Source organism: Nyctereutes procyonoides, unplaced genomic scaffold (assembly GCF_905146905.1).
Source record: "Nyctereutes procyonoides isolate TBG_1078 unplaced genomic scaffold, NYPRO_anot_genome, whole genome shotgun sequence".
NCBI lineage: Eukaryota > Metazoa > Chordata > Mammalia > Carnivora > Canidae > Nyctereutes > Nyctereutes procyonoides.
Window position 1 is genome coordinate 7,481,084 of NW_026575048.1, and position 16,494 is coordinate 7,497,577.

The 16,494-nt window shown below is 48.2% G+C and overlaps 1 protein-coding gene across 4 annotated transcripts in view; it reads left to right on the plus strand.

Moving 5' to 3' along the window:
• ATP6V1C2 (ATPase H+ transporting V1 subunit C2) overlaps positions 1-16,494 on the plus strand; it is a 52,869-nt gene that overhangs the window by 14,575 nt on the left and 21,800 nt on the right. For 2 of the 4 annotated variants that reach the window (XM_055327308.1, XM_055327310.1), the window contains exons 4-5: positions 13,317-13,402; positions 14,335-14,364. In XM_055327308.1, coding sequence (XP_055183283.1) covers positions 13,317-13,402; positions 14,335-14,364 — 116 coding nt within the window. The remainder of the gene's footprint in view (positions 1-13,316; positions 13,403-14,334; positions 14,365-16,494) is intronic. The other 2 variants (XM_055327309.1, XM_055327312.1) reach the window with 1 other exon arrangement.

The window sequence follows — 16,494 nt, forward strand, 5'->3', positions numbered from 1 at the left end:
TTGTAAGCAATTTCTTTCTCACAGCTCCTTGAACACTGATATGCTTTCTTTCACTATAAGATTATTTGCATCTTTCACAGCATTTATATAAAGAGAATGATACGGTTACTTACTCTTTCTTTGCTGGGTTTTCCATTCCACATCATTATTTGGGATTTATGTTGTTGTGTGTCTATTAGCAGTCATTTTTTTTAAGTGCTCAGTAGTAATTTGTTTTATGAGTAACCCTCAATTTATTTATCTGTTCACCTGTTGGGGGACATTTAGGTGCCTTCTAGTTTGGGACTTTTTTTTTTTAAGTTTGGGACTTTTATGTATGTATTTTTTTTTTAGAGAGAAAGAGAGAGGGAGAGCAGGTACGTGAGGGGGGGCCAGAAGGAGAGGAAGAGAGAATCTCACGCAGACTCCCCGCTAAGCGTGGAGCCTGTTACAGGGCTCCATCTCATGACCCTGAGATCACGACTTGAGCCAAAATCAAGAGTCAGACACCCAACCACCTGTGCCAGCCAGGCATCCCAGTTTTGGACTATTAAAAAGAAAGATCTTTTATGAACATTCATGTACAATCTTTATTATCGACATATGTTTTATTTATTTATTATTATTACTTTTAAAGATTTTATTCATTTATTCATGAGAGATGCAGAGAGAGAGGCAGAGACATAGGTAGAGGGAGAAGCAGCCTCCCTGCAGGGAGCCCGATGTGGGACTCCATTCCAGGAGCCCAGGATCACATCCTGAGCCAAAGGCAGGTGCTCAACCACTGAGCCACCCAGGCGTCCCTTGACATATGTTTTAATTTCTCTTACATAAATATCTACCCATTGAGGCATGTAAGGTCCTGGGTACACAGTGTGGGCATACACATCCCCTTTTACCCTCAAACCTTTGGATTGCTCCAAAGGGATGGACACAGCTTAGAGGAAGGCCACACTGGGACCTTCTAAAGCGTGGGTCCCATGTGGTCCCAGGACACGGCTCCCTTATCATGGGCTAAGTTTGCTATTTCGGTTGCATTGAGGCTTAGTGTTTTGTAGACATAGAGAATGCTGAGTTGTTATTTTTAAGGAAATGGCCATTCTTCAAGATGTTCACATTCTGGGAGATGGGGTAGATGAATAAAGAGATCATCTCAATCCTAGGTGACGTGTGAACAAAACAAAAATGGCTCCACGTTGGCTCTGAGGAGCGCTGGTCTAACATCCTGCTTCACCTCTCAGGCACTTGCCCAGCCAGCACTTGCCGGGCATCTGTGTGTCTTCCAGGAACCACTGTATTTTTGCTGGAGCCGATGGTCGTACAATTAATAATTTTTCAGAGATCTGTTTGTTTTGATGGAGTACCCAGATAAGGAAAGCCACACTTTGTACAGTATAATAAGTAATGTGGTGGAGGGAAGTTTCCAGTAAGCCCCACGAGGGCGGCAGCTATGGTCGGTTTGTTCACTACTATCTCCCCATAATATTGCCTGGTACGTAATGAACACAATACAGTTTTTATTGAGTACAAGAACCAACAGGTATTGGGCGGGGGTGTTATCCATCACTGTATTGTGTATGTTAAGGGTGACTTGCCGCAAGGAGGGGCACTTGGGCTGTTTTCAAGGATGAGTTGCATCCAGGTGGCTCAGGATGTCCCAGGTGCTTCTAGAAGGCTGGCATGGGAAGGGCGGTGGTGGGTAGGTAGAGAAGTAGGAGGCCGGACAGGCAGATGGGCCCCTTGTTAACTTGGCCAGGGAGCTTGAACATCAACATTTGAATTTCTTGGGAAACCACTGACATAGTTTGAGCAGCGCACTGACATGCTAAGCTGGGTATTTGCAGAGCTTTGTCTGCTTGTTGTGGGCGGGATGGACAGGAGGGCGCCAGATTGGGAGAGGCAAGACAAGCAGAGAGGAAGCGATTGGAGGAAACGTGGAGAAAGATGTTGTGGCCTGCCCAGGACAGTGACCCCGGGCAGGGCTCGGACAGGTTGGTGGCAATGATAAGATATAGCAGTGATGGGAAAGAAGGGAGCGAGGCCAAGGAACTTTGGAGGAGGTGATGACATCCAGCATAAAGGGCCAAATCCGTCCTTGACATTCTCCTCCAGGCTGGATCTTCACCTTCAAAGCCAAGAGAAGGGCTAGGGCAGGTTTTTAAGAACTGACATAATTCACACATGGTAACAGTCGCGCCTTTGATGGGCGCTATTCATTGGTCTCCAGTATGTTTACAACCATCACCACCATCTGATTCCAGAGCGTGGTCATCGTCTCAGAAGGAAACCCTGTGCCTGTCAGTCATGATCACTCCCTTCTGCAACCTCTAGCCTCAGCCCCAACCCCTCCCCTCCACTCCCCCAACCCCTGGTCATTGGACACTCATCTATGGATTTGCCTCTTGTGGACATTTCATGCAAAGAGAAAGCCTGGATATTTTCAGATAAACCAAGAGGAAACACCTTCCATGCAGATTTGCCATGAAATGGGTGTTGATGGGGCCCCTGAAGGTGATTGACCATGGGAGGAATCCCATAGGGGTGGCTGGCCAGGCTCCACAGAAGCCCCACCCACTTCTGCAGTGTGGAAAAAATGTTTGTGTCAGCAGTCTATTGCTTTCTTCTTACTTTAAAAAAAAAAAAAAATTCGGGGATCCCTGGGTGGCGCAGCGGTTTGGCGCCTGCCTTTGGCCCAGGGCGCGATCCTGGAGACCCGGGATCGAATCCCACATCGGGCTTCTGGTGCATGGAGCCTGCTTCTCCCTCTGCCTGTGTCTCTGCCTCTCTCTCTCTCTCTGTGACTATCATAAATAAATAAAAAAAATTAAAAAAAAAAAAAAATTCCGTGTGCAAATAGACAAAAGATTTAAGTGAGGAGAGATTTTATGGAAAAAAAAAAAACAAACCAACAAGTCAACAACAGTTATTAAATTCAATTTGTTACTCTAAAACTGAGGTCTTGTTTTTGCTCTGGTCGGCTACCTAAGGGCTGTGTGACCTCGAGTGGGCCCTCACCTCTCCTGGGCCTCTAAGGGCCCTTCCAACCGTGACCCCATGTGATGATTCCGGGTGGGGAGCTTATATTCTAGTCTTCCTTTCCAGGCATGACTGTAATGTCAATTTTTTTTTTAAAGATTTTATTTGTTTATTTGACAGAGCTTGCAAGCAGGGGAGCAGCAGGCAGAGGGAGAGGGAGAGGGAGCAGCAGGCTCCCCACTGAGCAAGGAGCCCAACAGGGGGCTCGATCTCAGGGTCCTGGAATCTTGACTTGAAGACAGATACTCAACCGACTGAGCCACCCAGGCGCCCAAGTCAAGGATTTTTAATGGCGGGAGGGCTTCTTTCATTTTATTTCTCGTGGTAATGAAACACTTACTTCACTCCATCATAATAATACCCTGATTAATACCTTCATGTAAATCCTTAGTTGCATTTTTGGCTGTGTCCTAAAGACGCATTTCCAAAAGTGGAATGACTGGTTCAAAAGATACAGGCGTATTTCAAGCTGTTTTTACAGATCGCTAAGTTGTTTTCCAATGAGGTGGTAAGACAGTGCTGTTTCGTCATACCCCTGTCTGCTGGTTTACCAGGTAAAATGCAGATCATGTGTGATGGTCTTAATGTGTATTTCCTGGGAACCAGCAGGAGGAAGCATATCTTCAGGTGCCCATCAGCCATTTGTAGTTCTGTTTTTATGATTTGCCCGCTCTGGCCTTTGCCCATTCATCCTCTGGGGTGGGCTGCAGGCTGCACGACTCTGGGGGCGCTCTTCACATCGTGTGCCCTGGGCCTAGCTTGCTGTGAGGGAGGCTCCTGCAGTTGGGCACGGTGCCCAGACTGCTTGGTGGATTGACTTTTCTGGAAGATGCTCCAGAACTTAAACAAACTCCAGGCTCCCTTCTCATCCCCATGCTCAGAGGATGCCCGCTTACTCCTGAAGGCCTGCAGGACCCTAGAGCGTTTCAGTGACACGTAGGAAGAGAGGCCTTCCTTGTCCCCAACCCCGTAGGGGGGCGAATTTTCTCTTGAGGGTAGACAGGCTTTAGAAGGGGACCAAGAATCAGCAGAGCTGTGGGTGAATCAAGCTGCATAAAGCTGACTTGGCCAAAGCAAACTCTGTTTTGAATGATGGGTGATTTTCCTAAATGGCTTTACAAACAGTAGGCTGAGGGGATCCCTCTAAAGGTGGAAATATCAGCCCATTATTGCCACTTCCAGCTTCTAAAAAGCAAGGCCAGAATTCAGAGCCTCCAGAGCCCTCCAGAGCCCTCCAGTGTCGGAACCTTCTCAGAGGCCTCACTGAACCTTTATTTTTTATTAAAAGAAAGTCAGAGAATCATGATCCAGTCACATGTTCCTGATGCTTGCTGCAAGGCACGTTGATTTCATTGTCCTTTGGCGGAGGAGGAAGCACAGACAAAGGAGCGGGGTGAGGGGCCCAGGGGCTCAGTGAGTCACCAGCTGTGTGGAAGCTTCTGGGCCTCGCTTCTCCGGGCTCCTGTGTGGCTGCAGAGGAAGGCTGGGCCTGTCAGAGCCCCTTCATCTGTGGGGTGTGCTTGGGGTTCTGGTTATCCAGAGAGGGACACGTTGGCCGCTGGAGCGCCGAGAGCGGGTGATGCTGGACCTTGCGTTAGGGGCGGGGTCTGGGGACAGTGCTAGTCAATGTCAAGGCCACCAGCCAAGGGATCTTGGGCAGGTGTCTTGGTCTCTCTGAACCTCCGCCTCCTGAGCTCACTGTGGTCTCGCCTCATCTGTCATTCGTTGATGTTTGCGTCTGTGTGTCCACGAAGTGCCTGAGGCCGGAGGACAGCTCACCAGATAAAGCTATTGTTACTCTTGCTTCCGAACCCTGTGGAAACTCCTCTGCCCCGCCCTGTCATCTGTTGGCCCTCTCTTCCCTGGCATGGAGTAATTTCTGAAAACCAGTCGGTTATCAGCCCGGTTTGCCTGAATTTACAAAAAACCCAGGGAAGGGGGGGGAAGCCCTGTTTCCCTTCCCGTGGATGCACCCGGGGCCTGGGATCCTCGAGCCACGCTCCCTTCACGGGTGTGCGAGGCTCGGCCCTTCTCCCCGCAGAGCAGGGGGGCGGTGCAGGTGGGGGCGGGCCTCCCGCCCAGGGGGGTGCCCCGATGAAAACTGGGTCCACAGGGGATGCTCTGGAAGGAGGGACCCCACAAAGCTTTGCCAGGCAAGCTTGCAGTGGGGCCACCCTTCAGGAAGAACGTCCTCTGAGCGTGGGCCCTGGGATCTCGTGGCGCTTCAGCGAGTGGCGATCACCCCCCGCTGGTGCCCATCGTCCATCCGGGGTGGGCCTGGGCGAGCCCCGGGGCCCTGCGCCACAGGTGGTCAGACGAGCGTGGGCTTGCGGGAGGAGAGGGCGTGGACAGAGGTCTCGGGGGTCCCTGTCCTGCTGTGCGCTCAGTTCTTGAGCCATCCTGTGTCCCAAGGGCCAGCGGGAATGGCCCTCTTGGAGCCCAGGGTTCGAAAATCAGCAGCGCCAGGAGACGCCCCATAGTGTTCTCAGAAAGGAGGAGCAGAGCATGTTCATTGCACACGTGGCCACCGGCAGCCCCTCTTCCTGGCCCCTCAGCCCCGGGTTCCTAGCTGCCTGGCTCCTGGAGGCCTGTCCCCCCATCGGTTCCTACCTGCCCTGCCTCCCACCTGGGTGGTGCCTCCGTCTTTCCCACCTTCTCCCTTAGCTCCCCACTGGACTGGCAAGCACAGTTTGAAAGAGATCTTAGGGCAGCCCCCCGTGGCTCAGCGGTTTAGCGCCGCCTTCAGCCCAGGGCATGATCCTGGAGACCCGGGATCGAGTCAAACGTCGGGCTCCCTGCACGGAGCCTGCTTCTCGCTCTGTGTCTCTGCCTCTCTCTCTCTGTGTCTCTCATGAATAAGTAAATTAAATAAAAAAAAAAAAGAAATCTTAAGCAGCTGAGCCCAGGTGACATGCTCTTGATCACGTTCTTATTGCTCTGTTTATTTGCCACACCATTCTTCTCTTTTTTTATTAATACATGCTGGTCATTTTAAAATCTGGATCCCCTCTCTGCAACTCTAGTCCCCAAAGACAGCCATTTCAACAACGTAGAGCCAATCTTTCTAGATTTTTCCATGCATAATACAAGTATTTTTATGTCTTTTGGTTTTGGTTTTACAAAAATGTGACCATAACTACAGATACTACTTATTATTTTCTTTTTTAAAAAAGATTTTTTTTTTTTTAAACCCGATCCCGGGTCTCCTGCTCCTTGCAGGGAGCCTGATGCAGGACTCGATCCTGGGACCCTAGCTAGGATCAGGACCTGAGCTGAAGGCAGACACTTAACCTCTGAGCTACCCAGGTGTCCCAGATACTACTTATTATTTTCTTTTTCCCCTTTATTCCAAAAGGGACAGCCTTTCATGGCAATCCGTGAGAGACCCTCCTCATTCTTTTTTGGAGACTTCTTGGTGATTCATTATTATCACCTGGGTCCCTTGTTCGCTCTTCTGTTTTTTTTGTTTGTTTGTTTGTTTGTTTGTTTTAAGATTTTAACATTTATTTGGGAGAGAGAGAGAGCATATAGGGCGGGGGGGGGGCAGGGGGGAGGGAGGGACCAAAGGAGAGGGAGAAACAGACTCCCTGCTGAGCAGGAAGCTGGACGTGGGACTTAATCAGGACCTGGAGATCATGACCTGGGCTGCTTTAACTGACTGAGCTATCCAGGCGCCTCTCTCTTCTTCTTTTGAGACTCCCAAAATGCATATATTGGTGCACTTGCTGTGCCCATAGAGCCCTTAGGCTCTATTCACTTTCCTTCAATCTTTTTTTCTTTTTGTTCCTCAGACTTGGTAATTTCCATATCCTGTCTTCAGATTTGCTAAATCTTTCTGCTCATATCTTCCTTGGAATCCCCCTAGTGAATTTCTCATTTCAGTTATTGTACTTTTTCGCTCCAGAATCTTTTTTGGCATTTTTTAAGGCTTTCTATCTCCTTTTTTTTAATAGTTAAATTTTTAAAAAAGATTTTATTTATTTATTCATGAGAGACACACAGAGAGAGGCAGAGACACAGGCAGAGGGGGAAGCAGGCTCCCTGTGGAGAGCCCGATGTGGGACTTGATCCCAGGACCCCGGGATCATGACCTGAGCCAGAGGCAGATGTTAACCACTAAGCCATCCAGGTGTGCCTCTATCTCTTTATTTTTTGTTCATAGTTAATTTTCTTAACTTTCTCCTCAAATTCTCTTAGTTCTTTGAGCATTTTTAAAACAGTGGTTTTAAAGTCTTTGGTAGGTCTACCATCGTCTCTTTTACAGAGATAGCTTATGTTCATTTATTTCTTTTCTCTGAATGGGCCGTACTCTCCAGTTTCTTTTTATGCCTTGTGATTTTTTTTGTTGTTGAGCATTGGACATTTGAATCTAATAATGTGGTAACTCTGGAAATCAGATCCTTCTCTTTCTCTGGGTTTGCTGTTTTTTGTTATTGGGTTTGCTGTATTTTGTTATTACTTTCAACTGTTGTAGGCTGTCTCCGTGCCAAGGAATAGCCTGAGGTATAAACTTAGAGTCTCCTCAGGTCTTTTCTGAGCCCTTCCCTGGCTTTGAACATTTGCTTTCTAATGTTCCCCATATACACAGTTTTGTTTGTTTGTTTGTTTTGGAATGTTAATCTTCATGTCTGGTTCCAAAAATGAGAAAAAGAAAAGTGAAGAGGGGAGAACGACAACACACTCTCTAAATCCCTTGGAAGTCAGTGTAGCTGAAGGGCGAGGAGCTTGCGGCGGTAGAGGGAGGCATAAAACACCACACTAACCACCCACCTCTTTGTACCTCTGTGATCAGAAGCAGCAATCAGAACACAGATCCCCAGTATCTCAAGGACAGGGTCCTTTATGTTCACCCTGGCTCCTGCAAACTGTGTACAAGTTGCTCCTGGAACACACAGCTGCCTCCCATGTGGCTGAGAGATGGGAAAAGGGGTTGCTGCTACTGTGTTAAGAGCTGAGATTGAACCAGATTAACCACAATTTATGGTTCAAGCCTTCCCCTGGAAGTTGCAAACCTTCAGCAGATTCCAGGTTTCCTGTAGTTGTATCAGAGAGACAGACACTGATGTACCCAGCACCGCAATTAAGATTACCCAGTGTTTGCAGTTTGCCTTTTTAATTAAAAATACAATGTGTACATCCTACCTTATGGATTAATACATGTTTTCAAGTGCTTCAGAGGAAAGTGCCGAGTGTAATGTAAACTAGCGTTGAAGAGCATGGACTTCAGAGTCGTGTCAACTTGGGATCAGTTTCTGCTTTGACACCTGTCACCCTCCGTGGGTGACTTTCAGCAATGTAAGTCTTCATGTTTTCACCTTTAACATGGGGACGTCATCCAGCTCAAAGCACCGTCTCAAGAATTGAGTTCCTGAGATACTTAAAAGCCCTTACAAGTAAGTCAATTTAAAAAAACAAAAAACAAAAAAACAAAAAACAGAAAAAGCAGCCAAGGGCATAAACATGCTATTCACAGAAGAAGAAAACAGTCATTTGTAGAGTCAATGAACCTATGAAAAGATGTCCAGCCTCAGTGATGATCAAAGAGATGCAAATCAGAGCAACAATGAGATATAATTTCTCAGCTATCAGATCGGCAGAGATTAAACATTCATGACACCCGATGTTGGCTGCGGTTTAGGGAAGCAGGCGCTCTTACCCATTGTTGATGGGGCTGCACGCCGGCTCTGTATATTTGGAGAGTTGCTTGGCCTGTTTGTTAAAATTACAAATGTTTATACCCTTTATTCCACTAGTTATTCTTTAACAACTTATTCTGACCTGCACAAGTGGGCAAAACATGTGTATCATTGCAACATCCTATCACAGGGGAAACCACCCATGTGTCCAAAGGTAGGGAAGTAGTTACCATACAGTCAGGTGGCAAGACACCATGCGGTAGATCCCAGGTACGGGGAAGCTCTGTCCACGCAAGTGTGTTCACAGTAAACTGTAGAGTCTCTTAGTAAAAACAAAACATCGCATAGTCTCTTAGGCTCCTTCTGATGAGAAAAATGTTCTGATTCAGGAAGACCACAATTTGCTGATGACGGTATAGTCATCACAGCTAGGTCAGGGCTCCTTTTGTTCTGTGCAATAAGTGGGTTTTCCAGCAGTTAAACTTCATCAGACCATGTTATTCTGAGATGTTCCGCGGTGGCGTACACGCCTGAGGGCAGGTGTGCGGCCCTACTTGTTATTGTTGAAAATTCCATACGGGCTAGAATCGCAAGCCACAAAAAGTCATTAACAAAATGATGAGTGAGTTCTGTTTTGCGGTTGATTAGGAAGCAAGCATGTGTGGTATTTAGGTGCCGCGGAGTGCCAGAGGTCATGTATTCACTCGACAAACATGTCCTGAGCAGCGGTGCGCATCACGCATTGTGCTGGGGTGAGCGTTACTTCTGCCTTCGCATAAACAAATTATTACTCAAGGCACCACAGAGGATATGGAGGTAGTGACTTGCATGCACCACCATAGCAATGATAAAGAGGAATTGTTTTTTCTTTTTCTTTTTTTTTTTTTTTTTTTTTTAGATTTTATATATTTATTCGTAAGAGACCCAGAGAGAGGGGCCGAGACAGAGGCAGAGGGAGAAGCAGGCTCCCTGAGGGGAGCCCAAGGTGGGACTCGATCGCGGGACCCTGGGATTTTGACCTGAGCCGAAGGCAGACCTCAACCGCTGAGCCACCCAGGCGCCCCAATAAAGTGGAATTGTTGACAGCTTTAGGATAGAAGCTTCCCGAGAGCAGGGCCTTTGTTTCATTCGTTCACAGCACTATAAACAGTACTGGGTACACAGTTGCTTTAGCATATGGAATTTGCTGGATGAATGAGCAAACAAATGGATAAATGAATTTAGTGAGCCAGAGTCTTCACAGCGAATGGAAGACACATTCAGATGAGGAGGATTTCTTAAGAATTTTTTTTGGATCGAGTTCCACGTCGGGCTCCCTGCAGGGAGCCTGCTCCTCCCTCTCTCTCTCTGTGTCCCTCATGAATAAATAAATAAATCTTTTTAAAAAAAATCCTCTAAAAAAAAAAAAAAAAAAAGAATTTTTTTTGGAATTTTTTTTTTTTATTGGAGTTCGATTTGCCAACATACAGCATAACACCCAGTGCTCATCCCATCAAGTGCCCCTCCCAGTGCCCCTCACCCAGTCACCCCATCCCCCCGCCTGCCTCCCCTTCCATCACCTCTTGTTCATTTCTGAGAGTTAGATGTCTCATGTTTTGTCACCCTCTCTAATTTTTCCCTCTCATTTTCTCTCCTTTCCCCTATAATCCCTTTCACTATTTTTTATATTCCCTGTATGAGTGAAACCATATAATGTTTGTCCTTCTCTGACTGACTTACTTCACTCAGCATCATACCCTCCAGTTCCATCCACGTCGAAGCTAAGGGTGGGTATTCGTAATGGTTGAGTGATACTCCACTGTGTGTATAGACCACAGCTTCTTTATCCAGATGAGGACGATTTGAGGAGTGTCTGTTTATGAACGGGTGAAGAGTTGCGTGTGGGCTGTAGGTGGCCCACGAGGGATGGTGTACAAACCCAGGCAGGTGGGGAGCCGTGGTCACACCCCCAGGCTGGAGGGGAAGAGAGGAGAGAGGTTCCTGGAACTGAGGGAACCAGACTCACCGTTCCCCACTGGCCCCAGTCTCCTGCCACATGTCTCCCTGAGCAGGGGGCGGAGAGCCCGATGTGGTCCATTGGGCTGCCTAGAGCACCTCTGAGGTTTGCCTCGAACCCCCCACACCTGGAACCGCACAGGCATTACAGCACACTACAAATAACCCCGTGAGATGGGCAATCCCATCTCCATTTTATAGCTGAGAAAACAGACTGAGATTAGTGGGGTAATTAATTAGTAGAGTGATTATAATTAGTTATAATTAGTAAGGTGGAGAACTGCTATTCCAAGAAATGCTGACACATTTATGGAGGTGTTAAGTCCAGGATGGGTCGCAGTGTAGACAGCAGCGTGGCCCAGTGGCTGAGAACCTCAGGATCCTCAGATGGACCAGGTGGATGGGGTCAGCTTACTTCTCTGGCCTTCATCTGTAAAATGGGATAATACTCGCCTTCAAGAATGTTGGTGAGGATCTTTTAAAAAAGATTTTTATTTACTTATTTGAGAGAGAGAGAGAGAGAGAGAATGAGTTGGGGGGAGGGACAGAGGGAGAAGGAGAAGCAGACTCCCCACTTAGTGGGGAGCCAGACATGGGACTCGATTCGAGGACCCCAGGGTCACCACCGGAGCCGAAGGCAGACGCTTCACCGACTGACCCACCCAGGTGCTCCTGCTTGTGAGGATTCAATGAGGTTATGATTACAGAATATTTGGTACCTGGTAGTCTCCGCCAAGTGGCAGGTGTTATCAAAAGAAAACTTCAGCTCCCATAAGCCGTGGACGTGGAAGGTGCTGGAAGTGCGTCGGAATGCAGAGTGTGTGTTTTCTCTTGGGCAGAGCAGTGTGATGGTTCATTTTTGGGGATATTTTTCAAATTTTGTTTTTTTATTTTATTTTTTATTTTATTTTTTATTTTTCAAATTTTGACCATGAATACATATCACTTTGATGGAAAACAGGTTCGTTCCCCTCCTCCCCTCCCCTGATTGTCCTTCCCTTCCTCCTTGTCCCTCCCTTCCTTATATCTGGGGCCTTTCAGTGGTGCCCTTCTGCCTCAGTTTCCTGCATTGGTCCTCAGCCCCCCAGCCTCCTGCCCTGCGTGGCCAGGATGGCCAATGCCACAACAGCAGAAGAGCATGTTCCCCCTCTGGAATTGAGTGACCTGATCCAGGCTCCCTGCCAAGGCTGCCTCCCTCCTGGGAGCCCGGAGCAGGTGGAGAGGAGGCCTGAGGCAGAGATTGGGATCTTCAGAGCTTTTAGACTTCAGTCCTAGTCTGGCATGTTTTGCAGCCGGACTTCCCAGTGCTCAGCCTCCAGGAGCAGACACTCTGCTTCCAGATCCTCGGTGTCTAATGAGTTATATTAATATAATAATCCTGCAAAATGGGTGTGATCTGCATCTTATAGGTAAGAGAACTGAGGTACAAAGAAATTTAAAAAATCTGGCCCAAAGCATACATTTGGGGGACCTGGCTGGCTTAGTCAGAAACGTGTATAATTCTTGATGTTGGGGTTGTGGGTTTGAGCACCTTGGGTGCAGATATTCCTTCATTTTTTAAAAATATTTTATTTATGGCATGATCCCAGGGTTCCAGGATCGAGTCCCACATCGGGAGTCTCATGTCTCTCTCTCTCTCTTTTTTTTTTTTAAAGATTTTATGTATTTATTCATGAGAGAGACAGAGAGAGAGAGAGGGGGCAGCGGGAGAAGCAGGCTCCCGGAGAAAAAAGAAAAAAAAATTGCAAGGAGCGCCCTGCTGGCTCCGTGGGTGGAGCATGGACTCTTGATCTCTGAGCCCCACACTGGGAGTGGGGCCTACTTAAAATAAAAATTAAAAACCAAACAAAGAAGCGATACATTTGTAATTGGCAGAGCCGTGTGAATTTGAGTCCTTCTGCCTTGAAATCCTATACTTCAATTTCTTTTCTCATACTTTGTTATTGGTTTGAGGGGTGGAGAACTCTTGTTTGTTTTATGACGTTTTGGATCTTCAGCGTTACATGAGTTTCAGGCGTACGGCCTAGTGATTGGACGACTCTCTGCCCTGCTATCACCATCCTTTCTCATACTTTCTGAAGCCTCCAGGAGCTTTTCTGGAGACTTAAAAGGTTTTGATTTTCTAATTATAAGAGCAATACTGAATTATTATAGTCCGGATTAATTCAGTATTGAATTACCATTATGGATGATAATCGAAAATCCGTAAAGTAGGAAGAGCACTTCCACGTAGTCACAGCCGTGCTGTCTGTATAAGTCTGTATCTTGGGTTTTTTCCATGGAACGTTATAATGCATGCCTTGTCCCACAGTATTAGACATTCTTTGTAGACCTCGTTCCCAATGCCTGTGTAATGGTCCCTCAGTGGGCTATGCCGTTTACTCAAACAATCCCCTATTGTCGAACCTTCCAGTGGCTTCCAGTCTGCTGCAGCGCAGAACATCTTTTTATTCAGAAAGCTTTTTCTGTTCGTCCTATTTCCTTAAGATAGGTTCTCAGAAGTGGAAATACTGGTTCAGAGGCTATTCACATTTGAAGTCTCTGCCTGCCTCTTGCCAAAGATCCCCCAGAGGGCGGCTCCCATTCCTTTCCCCACCCACCCGCCCCGTGGAAGAGGAGGATTAGGAAGGCACCTTCCTAGTCTAACGGCCTTGTGTTCTTTTCCCAAAGCCTCATAAAGAGGATGGCCCAGAGCGTGGTGGAAGTTATGGAAGATGCTAAAGGGAAGGTTCCGGAGAACCTCTTGGCTAACGGAGGTAGGTCATTGGCGTCTTTATACCCACGGCTCTCTCAGCCGCTTCCAGCCCATCGGTGCCCCTGGCTGTGCCACCTGTCGTGGCTGCAGCGATACGGCCCAAGGAGTGTCAAAATCGACACGTCCGGCACAGCTGTAACCTCGTTCTGAGCTCAGCAGCACCGCTGGTTTGAAGACATGCCCCTGGGCCTGTTACTAGTCCTGCTGTGGCATTTCTAGAGCACCTGCCGTTTTTACCCTATGGAAACCTGAGGGGACAATGGGGTTGGTGGGGTCTAACGGTTTGACCTACCTGCCTTCTCTATCAGCTTCTGCTCTGTCCTGCATGGGAAGTTCCACCTTCTCCTTCACCCCCCACCCCGCCCAAGCCATTTATCCCTCTCCCCAGATAAGGCTGGAAAATGCCTTCAGGGCCTAAGGAAAGCCGCAGACTGAAGTCTTAAGTTGTGGCCAGCAAATAACACAGAGTTAGACCGAAAACGCTCTGTGCTGTGTGTTCACATTTGGAATGTCTTTTATTTTTTTTTTAAGATTTTATTTATTTATTCATAAGAGACACACAGAGAGAGGCAGAGACACAGGCAGAGGGAGAAGCAGGCTCCCCGCAGGGAGCCCGATGCGGGACTCGATCCCAGGACCCCGGAATCATGACCTGAGCTGAAGGCAGAGGGTCAACCACTGAGCCACCCAGGCGTGCCTAAACCTGTAACTCTATCAATGCACGTACGAATACTGAACATGAGAGTGTGTGTTCTGTATTTAACACTTCTGTCATTTGTTAGGTAGCAATGCATAGTTCTTCCCTCTTGAGAACCATAAAAGGCCTTTTTATTTGCTTGTTTCAATTGACAAATGGAAATGCTTGTGCTCCCGAATCTGAACTTGGCCTCGTGTGTTCATGCAATATAATAACTCCCCCTTATTACATTGCAGGTTTGAAGGAAAAAATGAAATATTTAAAGAGTAGGTTATGTGTTGTTTGCCGTGAGTGTGCTTGGTGTGATGCCTGCATGTCCCTGGGAAGGTGGACTCTCTCAGCCTGGCCGTAGGGGTGTGGTGATCGGGTCACGGTGGATTTCTCCAGTTAACAACCTATCACCTGTTTTATTCCTTATCCCTCTTTCTCGTGTCTGCCCTGCTTGCCCCACCAGCACTGCATGCCTCCTGGAATGGGGTAATGCTCTGGCTCTGAAGTTCAAGGTGGACTCTTGCATCTTGTGGCTTGTGGCCTGCTCCTTGCTTTGATGACTGTCCTCTGTGCCCACTATCCTGCCTGCTCTTGGACTCTGGCTGTTTTGTGGACCTTGCAGTTCACATGTCAGGCTTACCTTTGTGTGGTCCTGATGGGGTTCACTCATGCAAGGGCCCTTCTTCTCGTGAGTCTCGGAGTCTGGGGGGTTGGGGGGCATCCCCGTACCTGAACAGGCCTTTCCTGGCTTCAGCGTTTCAGAAGGAAACATTTGCTTTGGGTTTTCTCCAGCCTTGCTCAAACCGGTGGGATGAGCAGCGACAAATCCTTTTAGGAAGAACGATGAAGGCCAGCAGATCCTTTTAGGACAAACGCCCGACCTTTACGGATTGGAATTTAATCAGAATACCTTACGGAAGGCAGTCTGTCTGCGATAACTGAAATTTCTTGCTGGTGCTAATAAAAAATTACTTTTTAAATTGATCAACTGATCTTACTTCCAAGCCAGGTAACTTGGGGGGGTCCTACACCAAAGAGCTGGCTTAAGGGAGAGAGCCGCTTTTCTACATAAAAACCTGGTCTTTAAGACACAGGGATTCAAGCTCACTCTGCAATAGCGCTCAAGATGCTTGCTTCTACCCAAAATTCATGTTCCTTAAAACTAGATATTCTCATTCCACCATCTCCATCCCCGGTGCAATGGCAGCTATTGAAAGGCTGGCTGCTTCTCATCTCGGAAGGAGGAGATTCAGCTTCATTTGTTCATGTCATAGGCTTCATTATCCCCGGGCCTGCTGTGAATCGGGTCCCCATGATTTCCCAGACTAGAGCTTCCAGGCTCCTTCTGTAACCAGCTCTGTGCAAATAGAGGTCAAGGGCTCAAATGCAGGGCTCTTGCTCTTGGCCAGTGACTCCTGACCTTCACAACGTGTATTAGCACAATAAAGGCTCTGAAAAGTACTGCAGTCAAGAGACCTATTCAGGCTGACTTTGCTCAGGCTTTTCTGATTCCATTTGGATGGGGAAATCCTTTTCTTCTTCTGCAGAGCACCCATGCGTAGCATAGCGGTTGACAGAATTAACTGGAGATGTCAGTGCTACCCTCAGTGGGCAGGATTTCGCCTCTGTCCCCCAGGGCACTGTTGCAGGGACAGCCAGCCAGCAGCAGCAGCAGCCTTGGAGCAGCCACACCTGGCCCCGGACCTTCACAGGTCATCTCTCTGGGTCATGGTTTTCTCACCTGTCAGTGGACATAATCCCTTTACAAAGGGCTCTTAGCCTTGCACGGGCACCTTTTGTTTTTGCTTGCTCTTTGGCCCCAGCCGAGCTTTGAGTCTGGAAGGAAGGAGACAGGTGCTTTGGGTTGTAGCAGTAGCGGGGCAGACGCACGGCTGTCTGGCGCAGGCCCCAGCTCATGCCCAGATGTCATGAACACCCGGAGATTGGCCGGCCTGACCGGGAGAGAGGCTGCAGCCCGTGTGGTCACGGGTCCCTCATCCTCCTGCCTGCCAGGAAGGCCTTGTTTTGGTTCTAAGATGAGGTCACTAGTGCGCAAGAGCAGCCGCCTGTGAATGGCATGTTTTGATTCTGAGCGAGCCTGCCCAGGTCATGGTCTGACCTCATGGGCCATCAGCCCAAGCCGTCAGTTGCTCCCTTGGGGGCCAGGCTTCTCCGACTTCAGCCAGGGAAGGGAGTGGGGGCCTGTTCTTTCCCGGGCCAGCGGAGAGAAAGCTGCAGGACAGGAAGGCCCAAGGGGACTGCTGCTTTCTAAGTCGGGGGACCGTCCTCAGGCCATGTTGTCACCGAAGGTGATGGGCACAGACAGGGCAGTGCTGCCCTTGGATGCTAGACCTAGGGCAAGGGTCAGGGTCTGGAGCTGGAACTGGTGCTCTGGACACACGAGG